This window comes from Anopheles moucheti, chromosome 3 (assembly GCF_943734755.1).
Source record: "Anopheles moucheti chromosome 3, idAnoMoucSN_F20_07, whole genome shotgun sequence".
NCBI lineage: Eukaryota > Metazoa > Arthropoda > Insecta > Diptera > Culicidae > Anopheles > Anopheles moucheti.
The window spans coordinates 32,569,244-32,588,477 of NC_069141.1; the positions used below are offsets into that span (position 1 = coordinate 32,569,244).

Below are 19,234 nucleotides of genomic sequence, written 5' to 3' on the forward strand. Positions count from 1 at the left end.
TCCACGGGGAAATCCTCCACGGCTCCACTGCCAAATTGTGTGTTTCGATAAGAGACATGACATGAGTTTTACAACAAAACTTCCATTTTGCCATTCCGTGGGCACTTTATTTCCTATCTGTTTAAAAGTATTTTATCAACTAGCACTTATCGCACCGATATCACTTAACTTACTCTTCGACGACACTTGCCGTTACCGATTTCTTTTTATCCGCATCCTTATGTTTGCCTTTCGTTTTAGTTCCCTTCACTTTGGACGCAGTTGTCGTCGACGTCGGTACCGGTGCGGTGGCATTCTTCCGAACTCCATACGCCAATAGTCGATCAAACTCGTTCGGTTTGTCAAGCACCTGCCCGTAAATGGTTTTAAAGTCGAACTGCTTCCCACTCGTACCGCCATACTCCTGGGGCAAAATGTCCGCCGGGATGTGCTGGTGCAGCGACTCCCAGTTGGAATAGTGGAACCGTACCTGATCTTTAATCTTCTTGCTCAACATCGGGTACAGGATAGCGATCGCGGCGTTCATAAACACCGACGAGTTAACCACGTGGAACTCGATGTTCTTCAGCGGCAGCAGGTCGGTCTTTGCCGACCCGATCCGTATGTTTTGCGGTGTCAGAAAGCGGAAGCTCTTGAGTGAGTACCCGCTCATGTCGATCAGACAGGTAACACCGTTCTCGAGCGTACCCAGCTCGTTTAACATCAGCTCGAACCAGATGTCATCCAGGTTGGCCAAATCGGTGACGGCCATGTTGGAGAAATCGATCGCTCCCAGCCGTGTCACGAAGACACGCCGCCCGCGTTGATCGCGACGTTCCAGCGTAAACTTGACGTTGCGATTTAGCAGCTCGCTGTACGTACCGATCGGCTTATGGAAGAACCAGTCCGGATTCGCTTCCTGATGGAATAGCATTATAGACGATCGTTAGGTATGCACTGTGGGTGTATGGTCGAGGTGTTCCGACAGCTGTTCCCATATTCACCTTCAATTTGATGAGCTTTACGATGCGTCCAAATGATTCCTCCACGTCCCAGTCGCAGCAGTACAGAAACCGGCAGAGGAATAGATCGTCGGTACGTCGATTACAGTCGTCATAGTCTGGGAAGAAAGAATTGAAATACTAATGTTAGTGTGTCTGTTGGAACTGGTACCATCTTTCAAGGCACCATAAACCGGTTCGATAAAAAGGCACGATTTAGCTTTGATTTGCATCGCATTCGCTTCGGAGTCCTAAATGTTTAATCTTCTAAGCTAAAGGAACCTTTTATTATTTATTTAATTTATTTTATTATTGTTTGTTTATATATTATTTCATTAAATATTTTTTCCTACTTGAAATAATGAACTGTTTTAGTAAATTTGTAAAAATAATTTATTAGTAAACTGAAACAAACAATTCCAATATTATGAAATAGTTACATCAGAGCTTGAAAGTTGCTAACTTAAATCAGTTCTAATCAACGGTGGAAGTAAATATAAACAAACAAGTTCTCAATGTCATTGGGGGACGCATTACATATTCAAAATAGCATTCATAATGAAGCTAATATTTCCATTCTCGCACGAGTTGCGCTGCGAATCGAATCGAGCGTTGTTTATAATATCTGACTGTAATCGTTCAACTCTGTCAGGTTGATTCACTTCACCACAGCAGTACCGCGTAGACGGTGGACATTCCACTTGAACGGAGACACAGCACCACTTGTTGAATGGTTGTCTCCCACCAACCAAACGTTCAACCGTGCGTCCCTGACAGTGACCGTATGCGTGTCTCGCGTCATCTCTGCTTAATGGCACACAAGAAGGGCAAACCGATCGTTTGCGATGGCCAGTGTTATGTTACGTTAATGATAAGCTAGCCAAAAATGGTAACCACCGAAGTGCGCCTTATAGAGCGCCGCCATCAAGCGGGTGATGTGCGAATCGTGCTCGTACGATTGAGTTATTAACTAATAGTTTGGCACCAGCTGGAAGACGATCACGATCAGTTGCTAACTGCTTAATTGAATGTGTGTCCGTCCGGTGATCGTCGTTTTGAAGGTGGTCGGTAATGGGAAGATATTTAAAACAATCGTTAGCTAATAAAGTGAGTAAAGTAAATTAAATGCCACCGAAACGATTTCCTCCACTTTGAGCTCATTCATTATCGTCCTACAATCTTAATAGAGCATTTCCTTCCTACACAATTGTGCTGTCTATTGTTTCATTTGACAAAGTTTACAATCACGCACTGAGAAACCACAATGTAACGCTTTCTATCTGAAAAGAAATGCATTTAATGCATTTATTGCATTGTGTACTTTCGCTTTCGCGACTCTTCAGCGTACCTTTTCCTTTCAATAGTTTATGGGAAGTGCATAGCAATCGCTCTCTACTGTTGGTACAACATAAAGTGCATCAAGTGCAACGTTGATGATGACTTCCGTCTCAGTGTGTTGATTTGAAAAGCTCTTTAACGAGCTTCAGTTCTCGATCTTTCATAACCTCACATTTGATATGCAACCGATTCGTTTCGGGGTATTGCAAAACCAATCTCTCGAGCGGCTTTACAAATGCTTCCCAAGAGAAACAGAGAAGAGTGTGTATTTAAATAGACCCAAAAGAGACCCATCAATCTCTAGCCGGTGCGACTTCGATGCTTCTCACGCGGGTAGCCATCCATTTGCGATTGACATTAAATATGCAACGGTGCTGATAAATATGCTAATAACGATAGTGGTTTTGGTTTTGTTTTCCATTCCCTTCAAACGCTTCTAGGGCCATCCCAGCGCGCCACAGGTAGTTGATCTGACGATCTTGATCGCTAATGAATAAAACCACGCACGCATCCAGCAGTCGCTGCAGCGCAGCTGTGTGTCTCAAGAGCTTTCCGGTATGGGTGCGTGGTTTTGTTGTTTGGGGTTTTAGTCTTGCTCTTCTCTCTTTTCCTACTTCCCTTCTACTTCACTTTCAATGTCACACGCGAGGTGCGTTACCACCACCACGAAGCAAACCATCTAACGTTAGCCACTTACTTTGAATCAGCTTGCGCAGTTCGTTGATCTTCTTCTGGCGTTCGGGCTGATCCGCGAAAAGGGTCACTGGGGCGTTGCTGTCGGAGGGATCTGCCGCCTGCTCCTTGCCATTTGGCGCACTTTTCGTGACCGCTTTTATTTCCGGCATGATCGGGTGACAGCGACGATGGCGTGGTGCTTTTAAAACGGAAGTTAAAAAGTGGAAGGTTTTAAAATAAACAAATTGCGATTCAAATTCTAGACACGATTGGGGTTTGTTATCGTGACCGGTATAGCAAAACATCACGATAAAATAAACGATTAAAGGGGGAGGGGTTTACTGAGGACGTTCATAAGAATAGACACACGCCGAATATATCCCCTTCTTCAAACTGCTACAATAATGTCCGGCGAAGGTTTAGCCAGTGTTGAAGGTTAATTACAAAGAATTGTTCAGCAAGTCGTATGGAGCCAGCGAATGGACCGGGTGAAACGGAACTTATGCCGTTAATAAGGCGTAACAGGTTGCTCTCCCAATCCCCAACAATCGAACAAGAGGAAAATGGTTTTGCGTTTTCGAAACCTCTGGTAAATTGATCGCGTTTTTATTGTTTCTTAGAACGATTAAGTTTCGGATCAATCTCCAAATCGATTGTTGCAAAAACCGGATCTGATATTAAAGTCGTATATTTTTGTCGATCATATTCATAAGGGAACAACAGCTTCTTCTTTGATGTAAACATCCAATCTTTGTAAAGTTGAATATCAGGTCTATTTTTAATTATTGACTAATGAAGGTGTTGATGTTTTTCTCCTCTTCGATCGATGTACGATGTGAAAATGTACGATGTTTTATATTGTTTATTTACTATAGCAATTTTTACCAGATGTAAAAATAGTTAATAGTTAATTAATAATAGTTAAGTTAGCTATTATTAATTTGATATTTATTCTGTAAAACGTGAAGACAACCAAAAAAGCTTCACAACTTAGTAAATTATGCATAAAAATACACACATAGTAATTAGTAAATTTATGGATAAAAATACACTCTCTAATAGAGAAATCAAACTGTCCCTTTTCTCCCTTAAGGTTACCAGCAACAATGAGACAATCTGGATGCATTTAATGCTCTTTGCTCAAAACCACCAATCAACTAACACTTCATAAGCATAAAGCGATGAAACGATAACCCTTGAACCCTACGAATTTTAACAACACAGTGTGAAAAGTTCATTACATCGTGTAATCAATCGCTTCTTAAAAAAAACAGTCTTACAGGCTTACAATAGAACACGTTCTTCAACGTGCAATCATCTGCAGACCGCACAGTTAAAGCTCCTTGTAAAGCCATTTAATTTACACCTGCAGCCATCAAAGTTCCCCGTTTGGGAATCTTTACGATTTCTGCACCTTACTAACTTCACCAGGTGCAATAAAGCTAGAAACCAGGCAGCTGTAAACATGTAGCTACAAAGCGGTGATTGTGGTCGACGATATTCATCGCCACCAACGTTTGGCGTATTCTTCTGGTCAAGGTTTTAATGTTTGAATGAACTTCAAACCTGCTACGTTAGAAAATTAACCACATTCTCATTTTTGATTTTGGAACTGCCATATGAGCAGCTTGTTTTCTGTGCTAGCCTTGTCCTATCGTGGAGAACAAGTTGCAAGGTTTACAAAAAATATTGTGACGCTTTTTTTTTGGTGTTGTTTTTGTTTCACATTTATTCGCCAACCCTGCGATTATGTTTGTTTTGCACTTCTTTGCTTCCATTTTCTCTATTGTCTTTAGTTATGGTACGCCTTTCAGGAATGCTTAATACTTGAAGTAGAAAATGAAACGATAGCGAAAGTAGTACCAACACTGAATAGCAATCAGCTAGCGCACATGCAAGGTCAGCGAGACGGGATAGTCCGGGCCCGAACCAGACACTCAGTTTGATTTACCATCTCCATCCACCGGGCAAGCGCCACTGCGCCCGCAGAACCGCACTTAAAATGCCGACTGTGCGCTTATTTTCGGCAAACACTGTCAATCTGCTGTCGAAAGCATTAATTTGCCTCGACCTCTCGATGCACTTATGTTGGGTGGGACGGGTCGCTCAAGTGGTTAGAAATACATTTTAACAATTATACACTATGTTGCTTGTTTGGGAACAGAGGCTTGCCCGTAGTTGAATTCCTACTGACAAAGGTAGTTAAACGTGTCGTTAAATGAAGGCACGGCGTAAAAGCTAATCAAATTGCCAGCGTAAGGTAAAGGAGTTTGACATATACACAGCCTGGAAGTACATCAAGGCGTGTGGGTACATTGCAAGATAGTTGAGGTTTAAGATGACACAATTTGGGCGGTACATCCATCATGAATAAAATGTAACCTTTAAACCACAGCACGGAGTTAGGTAACGAAATGTTGTTGTTTGTGTCTGGTTGTGGTTTTTTTCTGCAAATCATCTTAAATACGCACAACGCACACGCACATAGCACTGGGCAATAGCCTTCACGACTTCCTCTTGGGCAGAGGAACTGTTCATTACTATGAGTCATATGGTAAATCATTCTTCCGTCAATTCCGCTAGTGCACTTCTTTAGCAATACTCTAACCACACTCAAACTCTTCTTCCATCCCAACAATATTTAAGAAAACACACAACGCATAAACAGTTGCAATCATTAAACTCATCGTAAATCCATCGCCGTTGCATAATTAGCTACTCATTAACGGTGTAACTTGTAGCTTCACTCGAATTCGTTTCCACCAGCGGTTGACATTACAAAGCACCTCCAAACAGTAACGCTTTTGGGGGGTCGGATACCGGCACCAAAAATGACACGCGAGTCACCAAACGAAAAGGATCGCTTTGGGATATCCCTTTTACGGCTGGCAGCACAGCCTGTTGGCTTAGGTTTTTGTATTTGGGGAGAGTGTGGTGGATCCGGCAACGAAGAAGCTTTCGAATTGACACACATTTGACGCTTTATTTTTGGTAGTAGCTTAACGCCTTTGTCCACTCTTCCACCCTAATATAAACACTACTGAATATTTCCAAGGCCGCACGGTGCGCTTTGATAAGCTACGCTACGAATCCCAGCGGCGGGAAAGAGAGACTTCAATGCAACCGATAACGACGAACCTGCCCCAAAACGCTGTCCCTTTAACGATCGGGTGCAGACGATTTACAAGCCACACTTACCGGTTTCTTTCCACCAATTCGAACAAGCACACACATGCACAAAACACACTTTGGAACCTTCCGCTTTACTGTACCGTACCGAACGACGGACACGATCCGAATGTGGGCTACCGCCACACGTCGGGAAGGTTTTATTCCGCGCACGGCAGAGCGATCGGGCACGCTTCCAAACGCTGACGTTTGCGGTGCACAAACGGGCGGGATTGTTGTTTTTTTTTCTTCAATGTGCGGTACTAAATACAAAAGTGTATTGTTTGCAATTTATGTTTTGATACCCTTTTGCTTAACCTACCGCTTGACAGCAAGTCGATTTTTCATCAATTCGAATGAGTCGAATATTTTTTGATGAAAATAGCAGATTTTCATTCGCTTCATTCTTACCGTAGAACGAGTTCAACGGACATCGCTAGACAGCTGGGGGACTTGTGAATTTACTCTACACGATGTTGTTATTGACGGTGTCATCACGTTTTGGCGAAAACGGTAAATTTGTTTGCGGAAATGAGGCGGATCGTCTGCAAATTAGATTAATATTTTACAATAGAGATTGAAATTATTTTGTCGTGGCTATTACATTTAAAAAATGATGAAAAAGATAATGTTTCTGTGTAATGCTCCACGTCAAATTGTTTGAACAAGTATTGCTAACTAAAAAAACTTGAGGATTACTTTTATTCTCCGCACTGTGAAATGTTACACATCGTTACAATCATTCAACTGACAGCCTGTGAAACATTTCACCCACTGTATGGTGAAATATTTCATTGTGTTTCAGTTTTAAATTTATCGGATTTTGATGTTCATATTAGATTTTCAAACGCATTATCAGCTATTTTCGAATATTACATTGTTTTGTGTGAACATATTACGAAATCAAAACTTCATAGTTATTCTCTAAAATTCCTACATTTATTTTCATAGTCATGTGTATGGCTTACATCTTACAAAATATCTATTAAATAAATTCGTTTCAGTGAAAAAATATATATCACACACCCTTTTCGCGAACCTGCACAAACTTGTAGTTTATTTACTACCTACTACCTTGCACTGCTTAACCGCTTGCTTCTTAGAAACAGCCTCTTCGAATTCTGGCACTTCCGTTTCAATCTTCCACTAGCGGTTCCGATACATATCCGAGCTGTTGCAGCTCATCGACTACCTTCTCATTCCGACTCAAGTGCTCCAACCAATAAGTGTACGGATATTCCGGCTTGGTGCCACCGTAACGTTCCGGTAGCGCCTCCGGATCGATATACTTATGCAGTGAGGCACGATCCGTGCCGTGGAAAAAGAGCCGCTGTCGCATCTTCTCCGTCAGCAAGGGTTTAAAGATCTGAAACACCGTATCGAACACCCAGCCCTGATTGACGATGTGAATTTGGCTCGTACGCTGGGGCATGCTGGTGGCAAGCAGGGCTAACATTTTCTGCGCAACGGTGGGCGTAAGATTCCAGGCGTGGTTCAGCGTAAGACCCTCCAGATCCATGATGCCTATGCCGCCAAGCACCTGCGACTGGGGTTCCAGTGAGCCGACTTCCAACAGCAGCATGGTGGCACGGAACAGATCCACGATCGGTATCTTGGACGGGCGCCATTTACCAAACTTGAAGCAAATCACACGCCGACCCTCCTGATCGCGGTACGGCGAAATGGAGATGATATCGTCGTCTCCCAGCGAGCGCAGCGACATCGGATTAACGTTTTCGTAAAACTCCGGATTACTCTCACGGAAGGCGTAGTAGCGTACCATTAGATTGTAGGAGTGTTGCACGTTCCAGAACCGGGCACGAAGGAATTTGATCAAATAGTCATCATCCACGCGATGAGGAATGCATTCTCCCTTTTCTGAAATGTATCGAAACACGGTGTTGAGCGAGTGAACTGCTTAAAGGGAGTGCGTTTATTTCTTACTTACCATAAATCATGTCTCTCAACTCTTCGATCATCAAACTGGTCCTGTCCGGATCTTCACCCTGCACACGAGCGACTTCGGCCACTTTGGGCGGAAGTTGCCGGTCCATGTACAGCTTGTGCATGACTCCCTCGGGTTCTGGCATTTTGCACACAATCCTCGGACCTTTCCACAAACGACACGCCGTATACCTTGGAGTGGGTATGGAAATTTGTTTCTTCACCTAAAAACACAACACAACACATACAAATATTACACACCAACAAAAAACGGATACGGGTTCTTGCAGTATAAGTATTAGTGACGAAGGCACTAATGTTGGGTTTGTTTATAAACAACTGTTGCGCAACAAGCATTGCGAGCTCCTGAACCGGAACGACGCACATAAGAAAGCACGGCGCATAGCTGATGCAGATAGGCACACACTAATTAATAAGCAGCAGGTCAGATTTTAATTCACCCCGGATTTCTCCTATGTTTAGCCTTCATCAATTAGTATATCTTTCTCTACTTTATTCTTCACCAAGAAAATCTACACCATCGTTAGTAACTTAAACACACTTTGAGGCCCTTTTCACCACCAATACTGCAATGTTGAAGTAATATGCGTAATGATTCTCTACCATTTTGCAGCTAATTTTGGCTCCTTCATCCACGAATAAACTTGTATGCACCACAAGCAACGAACGTTGCGTTCGGTCCGTCTGACGGTAAGCGACTGATCGATGGGACCGCACAATTTCGGAAGCGATCGGTCTTCCCTCCTTCGAAGCTACTAGAAGCCAACAACGTATCATTGCTGCCATGTTGGTGACCATTTCGTTTCGCGGTCAATGACAAATTTGTCTACACAACAACGCACGCGATGTACAAGTGCACTTCTAGCCCGCAGGCAAGGGACAGATTTTCATTAAGAACCCATGATGGCAGTTCGATAGCTGCGTTCACTGACCGCGGACGGTGCAGCGTTGATGAATTATGATTCCCAATGCTGAGGAGGGATGTCCGTGAGCGTCCAAAAGTATGGTTAAGTCGGGGCCAGCGTTGGGAAAAATCCCGAGACGACTTTCCGGATATGGACTTTCCGGAGTAGGTTAGCCCTTCGAACCAGTGGAGGATCAATCCCCTTGGAGGCCCAGGGCGGAACTTTTAAAGAGGGGCCTAAAATTTTGCTACGGCATTATCGGTGTAAGGGAGGTGTACTTCAAACATGATTTAACAACACCAGCAAAGTCTCGGAAAAAAGCTCCTTTGCGTACACCTCAGAATTCAGTTGCGTAGCCCTATAAATGGGCCTAGTAAGCTAGTCTTTATATAAACGTTTGTATGCGCTAAGGAAAACTATAACGTCACATTTTTTACGATTTACGTACATTTACGAATCCTGAGTAGTCCAACGCCTTCTACGATTTTTCGCCCAAGGTATAGTTTTCAATCGGTTTACTTCACGGTAACAATCAGAGAAATTTGTTAGAAACCTGTTTCGCTCATGTTGATGTTTAAGACCATGAACAACACAATTGTTTTCAGATTTGCGATACCAGAAAAACATGTTTTTCAAGAGGTGACACCTGCAGTGTGGAATAAATTTGCCCATCACTATTGCGTTGCATACTGTCAAATCCGTGAGAGCGATCGCTAGTGTAAGGAAGATGGATGAAACGGAAAGCATCGTTCATCTCGCACAAACTTCCCATCGACTGGTACGAAATTCCATACCAACCAGCTATTTTCAGATTTCCGATACCAGAAAAGCATCCACGGAAGAGGTAGCACCTTGTACAGCAATTTTGGTCGAAAACTGCCGAAAGGTATGCAATATTTAAACACTAACTTTCCCGTTGGTCGTGAAAAATTTCTTCAAAAACTACCAGTTTCCGAATTTAAAGTACCAGGAGAGCATGCACGGAAGAGGTAGCTCCTGGTACTGCGCCGTAAGGTATGCAATGTTTATACACTAACTTTGCAACCAACTTGCAATGCAATGCGCCGTAAGGTATGCAATGTTTATACATTAACTTTGCAACCAACTTGCAATGCAAGTTTGGTGCATGCAAGAAACTTGCAAGATGGCGCCCAACTTCGTACTTGCATGCAACAAACTTGCATGCAAACTTGCATGCAAGTTTTCGCATGCAATTTCTTGCATGCAAACTTGCATGCAAGTTTTCGCATGCAATTTCTTGCATGCAATCTTGCATGCAAGTTTGCATGCAAACTTGCATGAAAGATTGCATGCAAGTTTACATGCAAGTTTGTTGCATGCAAGATTGCATGCAAGATTGCATGCAAGATTGCATGCAAGATTGCATGCAAGATTGCATGCAAGAAATTGCATGCGAAAACTTGCATGCAAGATTGCATGCAAGTTTGCATGCAAGTTTGTTGCATGCAAGTACGAAGTTGGGCGCCATCTTGCAAGTTTCTTGCATGCACCAAACTTGCATTGCAAGTTGGTTGCAAAGTTAGTGTATAAACATTGCATACCTTACGGCGCATTGCATTGCAAGTTGGTTGCAAAGTTAGTGTATAAACATTGCATACCTTACGGCGCAGTACCAGGAGCTACCTCTTCCGAGGATGCTCTCCTGGTACTATACATTCGGAAACTGGTAGTTTTCGAAGAAATTTTTCACGACCAACGGGAAACTTAGTGTTTAAATATTGCATACTTTTCGGCGGTTTTCGATCAAAATTGCTATACTAGGTGCTACCTCTTTCGTGGATGCTCTCCTGGTACTATACATTCGAAAACTGGTAGTTTTCAAAGAAATATTTCTCGATTAACGGAAAAATTAGTGCCCCGGTCCTGGTGTAATTTCGTTTATACTTTAAAGTCACAAAGTCGATTTTCTTCTTTGCATTTAAATAATTTCATAGAAACAAATGTTTTGTATAACTAAGGAAGATATATTTTATCAATTTTTTACCTTTTCAATTAATTTTCTTCCTATAAATTAACTCTGCTGTTAAATTCCCAAAAATCGCACAATTGGCACAAATTGTTTGGGGCCCCCAACACGACGAGGCCCTAGGCGACCGCCTACTCCGCCTACCATTTGATCCGCCGCTGCTTCGAACTGCATACGACCAGTAACTTGTGACGTTACCGGTGATTACAAGGCCACTACCGGTGATGCTTTATATCAATCATATCTAAAATACGTCGCACAAAATGTTGGTTTTTTCCAATCTCAATTTTAAATCAGCTACACCCCAGATCAACTGATAACAATTTCGAACCGTACTCATCTCTTCCGTTTGATACGAAACGAAACACTTATGATTACATCGCGTCGAGAAGGAAATAAAATGTTGTCCACAAATAGCGCTACGACAATGTAAATGGTTGGAACGTTAAACAACATTCCGTGCGTCTTCGGTTAATGCAAATCATCAACACTATCCATCATTTCCGCTCAATGGCGGAACCGATGAAGTCGTTTGTCAGGTGGTGGACACCATACTTGAACGCCTAGTAGTTGAAGAATTGTTTGTGTATAATTTCTACAGTTGCTGAGACAGAACCTGGTGGATGGGACATTTATTTGCATGATATTATTGTTCGATTGTCTGAAGTGTTATTTCCCGGGAGCATTAATTGTTCAGTTTACATTGATTTTAAGACTCAACTATCAATGAAGCCTCTAAAGATAAAGATTTTCGAATGCGATTGAATTTATTACTCAAAATACCATGTGGAGAACTCGATGTACGCGAGGAATAATCAGCGCATTGCAGTGTACCATGATTTGTTTGCATAGCTGTACTCCAATAACCTCACTCGAATGCTACGTGATCGACTCAATGACACATTCAATCATACGCAATCGCTCACTTAAGCATAAACCTTATTTTTATCGAAGCGCAATAGTTGACAATGTAACGTCCCTATCGCTAGTACAAAGAAATTACTGGAGAGCAAAACACACCCACCGGACTACTGCACGCTTGAAGACGATAACCTCAAGCATGCATGTTTATCACTTCATAAAGCATCGTAAATACCGCACTTGGGGCGACGGGGGCAAATCCATCGCTGATGGGTGACTCAATACAACCGATCGACCTCTGATCACTCTCGTGCTGGCGATCGATGTGAAACTGGTTTGGCATCCCTAGTTTACCCGGCTTCTAGATCGCTCGATCGCATTTAGCAGCGAAAGCAAGCCATGACGCTGAACTTGGTGCACCAGCATCACTCTAGCAAGGTGACTGCGTTAAGTCGAGAGCTCCACAACGTCGAGGATGTTGAACTTCAATGAGAGTTCGGTTCGATTCCCCTTGGACACGCCTGGCGTTGGCCTAATTTTTGGCGGGGTTCACCTTCACACCGAAATATAATCCAATAGAATACCAAACAAATTGCATTAACGGCTCGTCTAGACCACCTCCCACAGCCAGTGGTGGCGGTTGGCTACTGACCTTACTGCTCCACCCGCCATGGTGACACGCACCAACGAATGGCACGACGAATCGATCTGAGCTATGTATATGCCGTTTGCATGCAGAGAACCTCATTACCCTACGCGATGTCACCCCCGAACAGATGTCGTAGTCTCGTCGGACAGCACATTTACAATTATCGCCCTCCTCACATACACCGCGATCGTACGCAAGTGCGTACGTATTTTCTCCCGGTTCGGCTGACGAATTAAAAAACCTGATCCAAATCTGGGCCAATCACGCTAGAATGAGATAGAGGCAATGCAAGCGAGCGCGAGTCTCCAGTTGTGCGTGTGCATCGAGTAACGGCACTATGCGGTCATGTAACGGGCAGACACACAGCTACTATTGCCAACTTCCCTAGAGCTAGACCGAGACCTCTAATTATTCTGCTACCGGATAAGATGCATCTTTAGAAGTGACCTTCCTGTACGGTCTACATGGCCGGCACAAAATGGTGGAATTATTTCCCATTTCGTGTGTTTCCGCGGTAATAGAGAGAATCCCATTTCACTGAGTGGCACCCTTTAATTTGGGATTGCATGCCGATTGGCGTGCCCGTGGCGTCAATTTTGTTGTGCTCGCCGAGAACCGTTGACCATCTTGATTATCTAGCGATTGATGCGTAACTCGTAACGTTCGTTGTACGTCCATGCGAGGGTTGAGCTTCTAATGGGGGCATTACGGGCTGCATTAAGCAGACACGCGCCTCTATCGATAATTCGATCGATCATTACGTTGAGTCAAATGATGATACCCTTTATTCATCTACCAGTTTCAAGTGGAATGTGCCTCGCCGTATGTACCTGTTGTTTGTGCGTGTTATTATCTTGTGTACGGGCACTTTTCGATCCATTCACCCAAGGTCCTGATTTCCAGGCCACAATGGGAGTTGCCTTCTTTGTAGCGACATTCATATTGTGGATAAAGTAAGGCACAGTGTTCACACAAAAACAAATCACTCGATCACGTTTCACACGCTCACTGCACCTCGGGGGTCTATACTCCCGATTCAATCCCGCAGAATGAGAAGCGATCACACGTTTTCCCAGTTGGACAACAGATCTTGAACTGAGCTTCGTATAAGATGTGATCCAATTCTCCATCTGGAACCACACCTGGGGCCTCTTGGTTCTGCCACCTGATTATATACACCACCACATACACAGCCGGACCCTTCGATCCGAAGATATCAGTGCGTGGTCCAAACGGGTTTTTCTGATATCCTATATAGACAGAGAGTGAGAGAGAGAGAACCTGCAAAAGAGGACCCTTTCGGATGCCGGGTACCGAGCGGTGGCGTTCACCTCTGTCGAACCATTCTCGTATGAAGAGCTCTGTTCCAAGGTCGCGCTTGCTTTTTCTATGCGGCATGCGGAGTGACTTTCCGTTTCCGGAAACTTGATTGCAAAAAGAAATGAGACAGTCATTTTTCTTCTTTTGTATAAAGTTCTTTATGCAAAAAATGATGATCGTTGCTGGTCTGCCTTCGCGTTTAGCTTAATAGTTACCAGTTTCTTGAAATTCGCTTGTTGCTAATGTCGCGATTTTACCCAAGAAGCAATATTTTCATTGCTGATTATGCGAACACAGATCTTGAGAATAAAAGATCTTATAAGTGTAAAATATTCTTAATTAAAAAAAAGCATTTGTTCAACAGCTTCTACAACTTAATGTCCCGATCGGCCCTTACTTTGTACTACTTGTCACATTCAGAGCTCAGAGATACAACAAAGGAAGCACCTAGAACCCTTACAAAGGCACACTACACCAGTCATTACTACGAACTTAAACTTTGCCGACTAGGTGAGTTCCCACAAAAAAGGGAAACCCCAATCCCGAAACAATGGGACAACTACATTCACCACACCCGAACGTGTGCCAACCATCCATCCATCAGGCCAGCAACGCAAAGCAAGAACGCGCACAACAACTTCAACCCCACTCCATTAGCGCCAGAGATCCAGAGATGACAATACCGTACGGATTGCGCGCGACATTGCGTTCCGTTCACACGCGATCACAGTTAAACCTGCAACCACATTTTACCGACAGCACAGCAAACGAAAAACAAAAACCGGACACTAACTACGAACCTTGAATGTGGAACTAGTTGAACTTTACCATCCGGAACACCCGTCCTCAACAACAATTACTCCCATTTGGTAGAACGCTAATGAGTCACAGCGCGCGTGGGAGTACAGAAACAACAACATCCGACTCATTCCAGGTGCTAGTGTTTGTCCGGCCATACTTTGCTACATTTACGTTGAGTCACATATTCCATTATCCAGTTTGTGTAATTTATATGCAATATGTGATCGGTGTGCATTTTTTTTTTAAAGTTGTCAATCAGTACATGCGATACGTACGCGACTTCGCCATCGGGGCCATCTCGTGGGTCAACAATCGACTGACTCTTCCCAGAGGTTAATAGCTTTGGCTAACCCCTGTTGGGTTGCTTGAGCAACTGATCAGTTTGGTGATCGGTACCCAACTCAACACCTCACGTTCGTGATCATATATTTTAACATCCTCTCCCCCGAGTTTGGCTCCGTCGAACAGAATCCAATACCTCCACGACCACCGTTCCTCAACTCTTTTGCCTACGGAACGGTGACGTGGCTCGCGTAGAACAAGAACTTGAGGTTATCTATCTTCCATCATCTCGACACGGCTTGATTGAAAGGTGTGGCTTTTATTTGGCGGCTAGCGTTGTTTCCACTAAGCCCAACGGCCAAACAGCTGTTACTTATTGACATTTAGTACCCATGCTGCTCAAGCTAAAGTGCCATAGATCGTAGCTAATAAATTAGGTCACCGCTTCGGAAGTTGCCCGTTGGGGATGCTTGAGTGCACAGAGCAGTGTTTTAGCACGTTTGTTTGCGATTAGCGTGATGTTGTGCGAATAAACGTACTTAAGTCGGATGTTTATCATTCTCTTGTACTTGAAACGTAGCTCCGAAATTGATAAAAACTGCACCATATACACTATGATTTAAATTATAAAGCGTGAATTGTGATAACATGTCGAATGTGCACCTTTTTCTTGCCGTCTCTTCTCATCAAGCGTGCTGACTTGCGCAATTGTGACATACCAGTCCAGTTTTAGTCCTGTTCAACTTGATATAATTGCGTGCGGCCTTTTTTTCTGTTGTTGTAACGTATTGCCTCAAGCGCTCTTGAACTACATGATTTTATAAGATGGGAACAAAAAAGGCCTCAAAGACAATACGCCATGTTTTGCATCACGTTCAACATTCGTCCACCGAAACGCACGCACGGTGAATATAAAATCCACAAAACATGAACCGCTTACTGCGAGAACGAGAAGATCGGGGACCATGATGCAAGCGTTTTAAAATAATTCTTCTGTCCGTTCGTTTTTTGTTGCTGCTGCTGCTGCTGCACGCAAGTGTACGAATGTAGTATCTCAAGAATGCGAATCTCATCTTCAGCATCAGGTTAGCTCCTCATCACGGAGTGTTAAATCCCAACACCGGTCAACCAACTCCAGGTTGCTCAGCAATAAAAAAAAGAAGAACAGACCGCCAATTAGCATGCCAGTTTACTATTTGCCGCTTGTCATGACGCCTCTATGCACACAAAGCGACCTCCGACAAGTGGCAGTGGCATCCTCGGACGTACATCAGTAACCGAGCCTCCCGCAGGCATTGACGGGGGTGTGTGTAAAGTGTGTTGTTCTAGAACCATTGCGAGCCAGAACTGTTTTGCTCGGGGAACACGAACCTTCACTTTCACGATCGATGTCACCTGAAGGTAGCCGGCTTCCACCTACTAGCAAGTACTGCCGGATTTACACGTTTCCCAAGTTCGTCGACAAACACTCGTAGCCATGGAACTGGAAAAAGCAATAGGCAATAGGCAATAGCAGTTATTCTATATTGGAACTATAAATATTCAATCTCAAGGACCGCACGAACGTCACCAGACGGACACACTCGGCATAAGGCCAGCAGTAGCACGGGGCGCCTATCTACCAAGGGATGCTGCGAAAAGTCTATTGACGTAATCAGAACCGATTCCCGCAGTTGGTACATTTTAAAATCACTTCAAATATCAACTGCCATTTGTCACTGCCCGCGGACCACGTCTATAATAGGCCGATTATTTTGCTGCTGGAATAATGTGGTCGATAAGGGGGATAATTGCGCGGCAGCGTACACGGGGACGGCGCAATCAATTGTACAAGCCGCAAAACAAATAATCCTCACAATGAAACAACCCTGCCCAGGGTCACCTGTTTCGTGGACGAAGCACCACCCCACACGGGGCACGGACTTTGAAACGGAGCAAGTGCACAAGTGCTCGCCATCGAGGCCAGTTCAGTGATAATCCTTATCAGTAATGTTTTGCTACACTTCTTCACTAATGGGAGCAGTAGTTCCTCGCATGCAACGTTCGAAATAAGGGTACAAAACCCCGAGTTGCGATTATTAAATACCTCTCGAAAGATCACAGCTTTGCAGTTCTCCAAATATGCCAGGAAGTAACCTGATCGTGCGTAAAGTTGTCCTTCTCGTGTATCTCCCGTGTGTGGATGTACGCTTTGGCACTGTTCGTCGGTGACTGGCGGGCTGACGCTAGCCGCTCTCTTGGTGTACTTGAAGTTATGATTCTTTTCTTTCTCACCGCATACGAATCTCCCTGAACGAGCCGCAACAATTGTGATCGTTGCCGACTTCAGCAAGCATAGGAAACAAAGCCAAACCTGGAATGCAACAAAGAACCCGACGCAAACAGACACAGGCACTGTGGTATCTCTCCCGAATGCACAGTTCACAATGCGCCACACGCGGTTCTCCAGCAAACTGCGGGGGTCTTACGTTCTTGCTTGGCCAACGTTCTGGCTCGACGCGTCAACACTGACTGAACGCACTCGCGAACGGTTTGTTGCGCCTCTCAGGGGTTTATTATTACGCGCGCGAGCGTTCGCATCCGTCCTGCCGTCCACACGGCCACCCCCCTAAAAGCATGCCATTTAAGCATGCGGGAAGAGGTTTAACCCTTCATTGCTGGACGGGGTTGCGATGAATTGCTTGTTGTTTTGTTTACCATCAGTTCCAGTTCTTCCATTGCGGGAGAATTCGTAAGAAGCAAGGCGCAACAAAAAAGAACGAAGTGTGTTCATGGGGCTTCTCGTGCCTATGTACACCACGGAGAACATAAACACTGGAAGAATCATGGTACGCCTCTTTGCAGGAAGAAACATAAACGGACGGTGAAGATCCCATGTGCGGTAAATGAATATAAAAGTATATGTACACACACAAACACACACAAATTCGTGACTCAATAGACAGAAACATAATAGTGCCCGAAGCGGGCGTCTTAAAATCCGTCTGCTCGTACAGCAATAGTTGTAAAACGCACCAGCAACTTCGCGTTAAATCTCGTTACAATCATAAGTGCGACCACCATTAGGCGTATAATTATTATGGAAACGAATGAAACTTGTTCAGCCAGGACAGCATAAGCGCACCCTCCTCGAAAAGAACGTCACGTAGAACAATTTTCTGCCCTCTCAACGTCTCGTCGCGCTTCGTCACATCGGCGTATCATTATCGATCGATCGATCGGGGCAAATTATCGGACCCATTCCCTCCCCATCAAAGTGCTGGGGGTGCTTGACCAACATAATTAAACTCCGCCACGGACCCGAAACCGTTTGTCTTGCGGTTGGTTCTACCAAGATTGGGTTCTTTGGGCAAATGGTGTAGTTAGGGTGCAACAGCATGTCCTTGACCAATGCAACCTCACGCCTTCGAACATGTCTTTCGAAACAGATAATTCTTCAGTTAGCAGTTTATTTAAAGTCCATTCCATTATACGATACACGCATTGTTTACGTGAATAAATAAAACTCTTTGTAAGATACCACAAGATGTCCTTCCCATCAGAGGCGAAAGAGACCCAGGAGGTCCAAAGCCTCTCTAATATTTGACAACAACAACATGTCCTTCCCATCTTCTAGCCTCGTGCTTTCTGGTCCTGCTGAGGCGAAATATACTTCGAAAGGTTATTCGAACTTTTGAAACACTGAAATAGAGATGGAAATTAAACCTCAACGAGTTTCTCCAGAAATATTGGGGAACTTGTGCGAACTTACATTGCGAAGAGTTACATTGGAGCTGAGGAATTGTGCCCTGAATGGTCTTAGGTCTTTGGATAAAAATCTATATTCTCGGTTTCAAAATCATTGTTTAAGGATACGAGATAATTTCATTATTTAAATCATCATTTACAGATCACTTCCATTCCACAGAGGATCAATCGACCAACTCACGATAACGATCTGACTAGGAATAGTTGGTTTTGGAGGGTTGAAGGAATACTTCTGAGGAACACGAAGAAGTTCTTCTAGTTGCTACAATAATAACCCGTTTCTACTGATGTGTAGCAATTGAGAATAGCCAGGAAATAGTAATTAGGAGTATATGTCAGCCTACTCACCAGCAAGTCATCTGCACACACGACGTCCAATACGAATACAGCGACGTTCTCATTTTGTATCATATCCCAGGCACTGTACGAACGTTTCCATTCCATTTTCAAAAAGAGACCTCTTTATTTTCTTCCTTCAGTGTTTTCACGTTTTCTGTTTCATTACTTCATCGCTCCCTAGGCGTGTGTTTCTAGTTTCCTTTTTCGTCAAAATATT

At 43.8% G+C, this 19,234-nt stretch overlaps 1 protein-coding gene across 1 annotated transcript; it reads right to left on the reverse strand.

Moving 5' to 3' along the window:
* Positions 1 to 96: 96 nt before the first annotated feature.
* Positions 97 to 17,089, reverse strand: LOC128302657 (uncharacterized). The gene is made up of 7 exons (XM_053039524.1): positions 17,018 to 17,089; positions 8,110 to 8,329; positions 7,298 to 8,039; positions 6,192 to 6,364; positions 3,016 to 3,192; positions 984 to 1,099; positions 97 to 898 (listed from the first exon to the last, which is right to left on the reverse strand). The coding sequence occupies exons 2-7, from the start codon at positions 8,249 to 8,251 to the stop codon at positions 170 to 172; spliced, it is 2,079 nt and encodes a 692-aa protein (XP_052895484.1). The 5' UTR covers positions 8,252 to 8,329; positions 17,018 to 17,089; the 3' UTR covers positions 97 to 169.
* Positions 17,090 to 19,234: the final 2,145 nt, after the last annotated feature.